Raw genomic sequence first — 8,945 nt, forward strand, 5'->3', positions numbered from 1 at the left:
GCTTGTATATGCATAGAATACCTTTGAAAGGAAACACAAAAAGCTAGGAATATTTATTACTTTAGGGTCTCTTACTGGGTGGCTGGGGGACTGGGGTGGGAGGGAAATTTTTATTATATTCTTCTGTACACTTTTAATTTTGTGACCCAAAATGGAGCAAACTTGATTAATGAGAAAATTATTAAATAAATAATAGCGCAGACGGCAGGAAGAATATTGCAAAACCGTGAAGGTCTTTTGAGAGTGAATGAAGCTAAGAAAACCTGTGTCAAAAACTTATACAGGAAACACCGTGACAGGATAGCCCATCACCTCCTCAATCAGGGCTCTACCCCTGGGGCTGGAGGATCCAACTGCGCACGCGCAGAGTCTCAAGCCGGCCATCTCTTCCTTGAGTCTGCGTTCCATCCCCGGTCGAGAGCGCGCGAGCACGCGCACGCACGTCTCGTCGTACGCCGGGCCCGCGAATCCCGAGGCGACCCGGTCCTGGTTGTGTAGAGTCCTTGAGATAATGCCCCGGAAGGCGGGGAACGTGGAAGAGGCCGAAGCGGGCGCCGACGAGTCGGGCGCAGAAGAGTACGGCCCTGAAGAGTCCGATCCGGAAGAGTCGGGCGCCGAGGAGTCCGGCCCGGAAGAGTCCGGCCCGGAAGAGTCGGGCACCGAACAGATGATGGAGGCGGGGCGGCCGCGGCCCGTGCTACGCTCGGTGAACTCGCGCGAGCCGTCCCAGGTCATCTTCTGCAACCGCAGCCCGCGCGTCGTGCTGCCCGTGTGGCTCAACTTCGACGGCGAGCCGCAGCCCTACCCGACGCTGCCGCCCGGCAAGGGGCGCCGCATCCACAGCTACCGAGGTACGCGGGCCAGCCAGCCCCTTTGTTGCGGCGCGCGGCGAGCGCTCGCCTGGTCCCGCGGTGCCAAGCGGTTAAGCCTGATAACAATAACAATAGCACGCTCTCAGTGAATCCCACTATTTCTGGGAGGCAGATGCTATTATTCTTATTCCCATTTTATGGATGAGGAACTGAGGCCCAAGAGGTTGTGACAGATCCAAGTTGTTGCTGCTAATAAGTAGCAGAGCATTTTTCTTTACAAGACTGAATAATTTACATTTGAAGATGGCAGTTTTCCTCTTTCACGTGTATTTATCCTTCAAAGAAGTGCTTCATCCCTAATGCCCATTTGTTCAGTCCGTGAGTGGGAGGATCTCGTATTTTGTGTTGTCGCCAGTGTGCCAGGTTCGCGTAAGGTCCCTGCCTTCGTGGAGAATGGTGTCCAGTCGGGGAGACAGACTCACGCATAAACAGACAAGAACAAGTCAGTGTCATAATTGCTGTAATAGGAACGGAGCACTGCCAGCTCTTAAAGAGTTTGGAGCAGGCGCCTGGCTTCGTGGGGGCGGGCTGTACAGTTTCAGTTAAGGAGAGCTTCCCAGAGAAGACGAGAAGGAGCTGAGACCTGCTGGATGAACAGGAGCTAGCCAGCCCATGATAGGAGTTGAGAGTTCTAGGCAGAGGGAGCAGCCTGGGCAAAGACCTGGAGCCTTGGAGGGGGGAAGAAGGTATGGAAGGCGGAAGAGGAAGCTCCCCAAGGTGATTCCCCCTAGGGAAATGAGAGCCGTTAAAGTTTTGAAGCAGAGAAGTGACGTTGTCAGATTTAGATACTGAAAAGCTCACCCAGATTGCAGTGTTTTGAGGAGGGAAGAGACCTCGTGAGGAAACAGGAAGTTGTAATAATCCCGGTGAAGAATAACTAGGTCTACCTAAGGTTGGGGCAGTAGTGGCAAAGAGACGTTACCAAACCCGTTGGCATAGTCAATCCCAACTCATGGCAGCCTCGTGTTACAGATTAGGACTGCTCCATAGGGGTTTCTTGGCTATAATCTTTACGGAAGCAGATCTCCAGGCCTATCTTCCGTGGTGCCGTTGGGTGGGTTTGAACTGCCAACCTTTCAGTTAGTAGTCCAGCACTTACCCGTTTGTGCCACCCAGGGACTCCCTGGAAGTAGTGCTGCTCTTGCTTAACTTTCACGATCATCTTGTGAGGATACTAATGGATCTCTTTTTCCTTCATGGTGGTTTACTTAATAAGTTAATGCCTCTCAAACTTTTTACACCAAACTCCCCCTAATACTTGATGAAGAACACAATTCTACCAGGGATCAACATTTCTGTACTCTCCTATTTTATCTAGGAAATTGTGTGAATTTTATATTTTCCAGACTTTATCTGTGACTGATTGAGTATAAAATATTTCTTAAGTTTTCCCACCAAATCTTCAAGTACGTTAATACTCCAGGAAACATGGACTACGTTTATTCTGAGACAACCTCTGCTTCCTTAGGCCTGGGGGTTTGCCTCCCCTCCCCTCCTTTTTTGCAAATGATGCATTTGTTTTATAAACTCAGTTATAATTTACATATAGTAAAATGCACAGATCTTAGGGTTTGATGAGCTTTGACAAATGTAAGCAACACCTAGATCAAGCGATAGAACATTTCCATCACCTCAGAAAATTCCCTACTGTCTCTTTCCACTCAATTGCCTCCCTACCAGAGGCAACCGTTCTGATTTTTCACACCATAGATTAGTTTTGCCTGTTTTTACAAAATGTACCCTTTTCTGTCTAGCTTCTTTCTCCTAACATGGTGTTTTTGCACTCCTCATTTTTAAGTATTTCGTTTTTAGTGTAGTAAAAATACGTATAAGAAAACGTTTGGCATTTCAACCTTTTTTACGTGTACAGTTCGGTGACATTAATCACCTTCACCTTGTTCACCTCTTTTTTGAGAAGCACAGATTTGAGGAGTCATTGGCCTTCTGTCTTGTAGCTTGCACTGTTTGGTGTGATTTGCAGTCGTTCTTTAGGTAGACTTTGCTTTTCTACCAAGGTAGCAGAAAGGGTGGGGGATTCGGAGCCTCAAGTATATACTCTTCTGCTTACTGTCTCTGTTACCTTGAGCTTTTTCAGTTTGCTTTTTCAGACCTATTTCCTCATCTGTAAGTGGATCTACTGTGAAGCTTGACTGAGATGTTATTGGAAGTGGTTTGTATAAATTTAAGCAGAGGGAGTAGGAAGCGTTTCATGTAGGTCAAGGGAAATGGTGGAAGTAGATGCTCTGATTCAGACCAGTGTGGCTACTTGACAGCCTTTGCTTGTCTTAACAGGTCACCTTTGGCTCTTCAGAGATGCAGGGACATACGATGGGCTTCTGGTTAACCAAACTGAATTATTTGTGCCGTCTCTCAATGTTGATGGACAGCCTATCTTTGCCAACATCACGCTGCCAGGTACTGATGTGCAATCTTTTAAAAAAAATAAGGTTGTTTGTTGTAATAATTAGAGGATAGGCCACTTGAAGAAGCCAAATCCTTACTGATTTTTGCCTGGTGCTAGACAAGTATCCATCCTTTCTGTGTTCTATTTCCTCCATATATAAAATGCAAAGTAATATTTGTATGTTCTATGTTGAACAAAGATGTAATGTCTCAAGAACTCTTTGGGTGCTTCAGAGGTGGGCTAAATTAAAATATCTGATTGTAGAATGTTTCCATGGCCCTAGAACAAAGTTGTGTTCCAACAGTCCCAGGAGGAGAGCAAGATACAGAGAATAAGATATCATGGCATATTTATATGACTTCTAATGTTGTTTAACCTCACAGTGCCAATCAGGGTTAAAAAAAAAAATCACTGAATTGAAGATGAACATCATATTTTACTATTTATGTAAAACTCAAATAATTTTGTTAGGGTGAACCCTAAAAAATTGATGTTCTTGTGAGTTAAAAAAAGAAACGCCTATAGCTTCATAGGGTTCAAGCTAATATGTATGTATAGATCCTGTTTTAAGGAAGTGGGTGTACAAAAATACACGTTGATAACTTAAATTTGCTAAGTTGTGCCTTATAGGATACCCCTAAGGAGTAGTAAGTTCCCCAGTGCCCTTAACGTAGGATTTGAGTTACCCCAAAATTCAATTACACACTGTTTTGGTTATATATTATTGTGTTACAACCACCACAAAACTTAACAACAACCATTTTATTCATAATTCTTCAGTCTGGGCTGAGCTCAACTAGGTGGTTTTTCTGCTTATTGGTGGTCATTGGTGTGGCTGCCTTCTGTTGGGAGGGGGGCTGGGGCCTAGGGGCTGGGCTTTTCTGTGGGGTCTCAGGACCTTTTTCCCTTGGTGTAGTGTGTCTAGCAGGGTAGCTTAGGACTCCCAAGAGCATAAAAGTGGAAGCTTCTAGGTCTTCTTAAGGCTTAGGCCCAAAATTGGCACAGTATCACTTCATTCACATTCAGTTAAAGCAAATCACAGGCCTAGCACAACTTCAAAGAGAAGTTACTGCACAAGGGTTTGAATACCATGAAATATCTATTGGGGGCAATCAGTGTTAGACATTGCTACAAGACATGCTCCCACTTTTTTTGCCCAAGTGAAAACCATCCATAATAAATATAACTGCCATGGTTGGCAAAGCCTCTTGCTCATCCCTTGTCCCAAGGCCTGAATCTGTTGCTGAGAGTCTGGTTTTCTGTCCTTACAGTGTACACCCTGAAAGAGCGGTGCCTCCAGGTTGTCCGAAGCCTAGTCAAACCTGAGAATTACAGGAGGTTGGACATCGTCAGGTCACTCTATGAAGATCTAGAAGACCACCCAAATGTGAGGAAAGACCTGGAGCGGCTGACACAGGAGCATATTGAAAATCAACGGATGGAACAGGAGACTGTGGATTTTCATTGAAATTTGCACTCCTGAGTCTCTGCTTTTGATGGTACTGACTAGTCTTGATCCAGATATAGGACTGGGCACTTATACTCAATTTCAAGATGTCTCATTTTTGGAGTACAGTGTGCTCCATTGGCTTAAATGAAAGTTAACTGACTTCACTAGGCATTGTGGGGTTTATGGGCAGGTATCACAAAATTCAATGTAATGTCTGTTCTTTCTAGAAGTATCTGTCAGGAAAAAGTAGTTGCATTTTTGCCTCCAAGTAAGTCAGGAAAGTTTCTGTGTAAGGATTTTTGTTTAAGTAATTCAGTGAGAATTGCAGCATATCCTTTAATTGTAAGAAAGCAGTGGCGTCTGCTACTTTTAATTGCTGTATTATGGTTGGTTATGTGTCTGCCCCCCCCCACTCCCCCCTTTGGGGATACTGACATATCCTTGAGGCAGGGACAAGTCTTTCTCCTCTTTGAGACCCCAGTGCCTAGCACATTATGAGCGTTCAGTCATTGTTGACTGATGGATGCTGCTTTAGTAGAAGGTGTTGGAGGTTTTGCATTTTCTTTTGGCCTTAAAGTATGTAGAGTAAACAAATGTTTTAAAGGGAATCATTTTTATAGAAAGCACTTTTTATCATTTTTAAAGTTTTGCGCTTTTCTCTGTCCACTATTGTTGCAGTGCTGTGTTATTTCTGTTTCTAGTCCATGATTGGCATTCCACAGTTACTGTGATAATAGGTTTTTTGTAATTTAACATCTGCACAGAAAATAGGAAAAATAGCAGTCGTCATGTTTAATTCCAGTGTTAAGGGGCTAGTCTTCTATAAATAAGCTTTTGCCAAGTGTAGGTATTTCTGTTCCTTTTTGTAAGTCGATATTTCCATTTGATTCCAGAATTTTTTATCAGGCAAGATCTGGTGACGCTTTTCACCTAGCTGGAGGAAAGGCCGAAGCACACCAATCTCTGGCAGGTTATTCCTCCTAACACACAGTGGACTTATGGAGTAGCCTGGAATGTTTCATAGTTTTATAAATGGACAAATCCTTTCTCATAGGCTGGACTTAAATTCTGTAACTCAAATATTTCCATCAAACTTCATATTTTGTAACTAATAGTTAAGAAAAAATTTGGAAAAGACAGAAAACTGAAAGAAAAATTATCACTGTAGACCTACAACTTAAATACAACCACTATTAACATTTTGAACTATTTCCTTTCAGCCTTTTTTAGGGCATATTGTGGTTGGTTGGTTTTTACATAGTTGAAATTATACTGTATATACAGTTTTGTATTCTGCTTTTTCATTTAACTTTGTAGTGTAAATATTTTCCATGTTTTTATAAGTTTTACATAAGCATTAATTAGTACAGTCTTCCTGTTGTAATTAATGTTTGGAATATTTTTTGACATCTCTTTAGTTCCTTATGCTAACCTTTAGGCACAATTCCTGTGTTCTGAAACCAGAGTAAAGTGAATGAAACAAACTCCCACACTTTTTTCCACTACACTTTAAATTTCATAGAATCTTATTCCCTCCCTTTCAACATTCAACAAATAAGTTGACCTTTTTTTAGCATGCTGTAGTAGTTTTCATTCCATGACACACCTCTTAAGTACATTAATTTTTTTTGTTGAAATGTTGGGTAGGGAAGAAGTGTGGAGGCAGAGAGTTTATGTGCTGGGATAGAAGGCAGCTATATGAGTTTCAGAGTGGGGTAGGGTGGAGAATTTCAGGAACTCTCCTGGTGCTGGTTTAATTCAGACTTGGTTTTTTTTTTTAACCTGTCTTTGTATCAAAATGAGATTTCATGTTCCTCTTGTTAAGACATGCAGTTTGTGTACTGTGTTTGTGTGTGTGTGTGTCTTAGGAAGATTGAAAAGCTGTAGCATGAATAATGACTGTTTATTTGAAATTTTGTGATTCTATTAAATGTATTGCTGTTAAGAGACTGATGTTTCCTATCTTGAGTTTAAGAAGAAGAAAAAAAGCTGTTTTTAATACTTACATCAAATAGTGCTGAGTAAAGGAAATAGGTAGGGTGTGTTGTGTTATTTTAACCAGGCTCTTCTTGGAGAGTTCCAAAAACTGTGTTTGCTTAAAGGCTCAAGGTGAGGAGGGGGTAGCAAACACAAGCAGCTAGCTTTATTCTCAGTTCTTTCTCTTTCCAACCCTGGGTTTTTAAAAAATGTTGCTTCTTTTAGCTTTATTTTTCTTATAAAAATGAAATGTCAGTGTAAAAAAAGTTGAGTAATACAGCAAAGTATTAAGAAGAAAAACATTCACATTGAGAACAAAGTTTTTTCCCAGTGAAAACAGAACCAAAAAAGGTTCACCAGCAATAACATTGAGAAGATGATAAAAGGAGAAGGAACTGGGCTAGATATTGCACAAAGGCTATGAAATCGATACTAGTGGTTTGCATTCTTGGTGTATGAACATAAATGTGGACTTTTCAGATACTTTCAGGAGAGGTTTCCATATCCTGTTCTCAGTCCCGCTCTATGCTAGTCACTGGGCTTCCTGATACCCCTTCAGTGTACACATATTTTCCCTTTCCCTTGGCACATGTAAACTCCCTGCCCCAACAAAACATTTTCCTGGGTAATCTCCTGCAGCACAGGCGGTACTCCATTATCAGGTCACAAAAAAATTAGATACACTTGTTACAGTAATCAAAAGGATTGGGCAATAGCACTGGTTATGTAACAGATAAAACCCACAAAACTTGTTTAGGAATTTGGAACATTAAACCTCAGGAAAGTATAAGTTGTCTTACACAAAGCAATAGTCTCTCTCCCTAATCTTGAAGTGAGAAACACAAAAGATTGTTTTGTTCAAACTGGAGACAAAGAGTCCTAGAGGACTGGGGCCGGCCCCCAATGATTGTTAATAGCAACAGCTAAGATTACGGAACGGCCTAGAGGAAATCATAAAAAAATCAAATCGGTTGCCATCAAGTTAATTCTTACTCATGGCGATCCTATGTGTGTCGGAGTAGAACTGTGCTCCATAGGGTTTTCAATGACTGATTTTTCAGAAGTAGAGCTCCAGGCCTTTCTTCCGAGGAAGCTTTGGGTGGACTTGAACCTCCAGCTTTTCAGTTAGCAGACAAGTGCATTAATGGTATACACTACCCAGGGAGAGGAAATCATACTGAACAATTTATTTCAAGGTAAACTGAAGGAGAGTTAATGAGGCAAAGGATGTCTTGGCAGCAGTTTGCTTTGTAGGGAGTGATATGAGATGATGGAGTTCTTCCCCTGTTGGAGGGTGATGAATCACCTAGGCCCAACCCATGAGTTTTGAGAGTGCTTGCTGCAGTTACCCGATGCTTAGAAGCATCAGACAGGAACTAAAGGTGAGGGTTGTTGACATAACAGGTCTGGGTTACCCTGTTCTGGAACAAATTCAGGGAGTAGGGAAGAGTTTTGAGGGTGGTCTGGTGTGCCCCCAGGGCAACAATTTTCCAAATACTGGTTTATAGTTTTCCTTGACAGACCTTTAGGACTGTCTTATCCCTCCTATAGATGCAGAAAATGGACCCATCTGGGATAGTCCCCAATACAAAAATAAGTGTACATTGATAGGAAATTGGCTACATAAAGCATCACACTCCTAAATAAGTCATTAGAAAGGGTAGAATGGGTATTTATTTACTGGCACCTCTAAGAGGGAGAGTTAGGGTAGCCGCATTCTGAGCATGGTGTGGAATTGCAAGGCAGCATGATGCAGTTGAAAGCACAAGAGACTTGAACTTAGTGCTTTATATGTTCCACAACATTTATTGAATGCCACCATGTCCCAGGCACTGTTCTAGGAACAGGAAATACAGTGGTCAACCAGACAGACATTGTCCCTGTCCTCAAAGGGCTTATATTCTAATGGAGGAAGATAGTAAGCAAGAAGAAAATGAATATATAATTACAAAATGAGAAATGTGTAATGAAAGTAGAAAACAGTTTTTTTATTTTTATTTTTTTATTGTACTTTAGATGAAGGTTTACAGAACAAATAGTTTCTCATTAAACAGTCAGTACACGTTGTTTTCTGACATTGGTTAACAACCCCATGACATGTCAACACTCTCCCTTCTCGACCTTGAGGACCTTTTTTTTTTGGTGAAAATACACATAGCCAAAGTTACACCATTTTGAAAGTTTCTACATGTACAATTCAGTGACATCGATTACATTCTTCCAGTTGTGCTGCTATTCTCAC

At 41.8% G+C, this 8,945-nt stretch overlaps 1 protein-coding gene across 3 annotated transcripts in view; it reads left to right on the top strand.

Annotated features, from left to right (window-relative positions):
• The first annotated feature begins 387 nt into the window (after positions 1 to 387).
• VHL (von Hippel-Lindau tumor suppressor) overlaps positions 388 to 8,945 on the top strand; it is an 11,660-nt gene continuing 3,102 nt past the window's right edge. The window contains exons 1-3 of one of the 3 annotated variants that reach the window (XM_023738573.1): positions 394 to 851; positions 3,165 to 3,287; positions 4,548 to 4,775. In XM_023738573.1, the coding sequence (XP_023594341.1) occupies positions 512 to 851; positions 3,165 to 3,287; positions 4,548 to 4,744 (660 nt within the window). In that variant the 5' untranslated portion in view covers positions 394 to 511 and the 3' untranslated portion in view covers positions 4,745 to 4,775. Of the gene's footprint in view, positions 852 to 3,164; positions 3,288 to 4,547; positions 6,676 to 8,945 lie in introns of those variants that run through there. The other 2 variants (XM_004368321.3, XM_023738612.1) reach the window with 2 other exon arrangements.

Source organism: Trichechus manatus, unplaced genomic scaffold (genome assembly GCF_000243295.1).
Source record: "Trichechus manatus latirostris isolate Lorelei unplaced genomic scaffold, TriManLat1.0 scaffold00001, whole genome shotgun sequence".
Classification (NCBI taxonomy): Eukaryota; Metazoa; Chordata; class Mammalia; order Sirenia; family Trichechidae; genus Trichechus; species Trichechus manatus.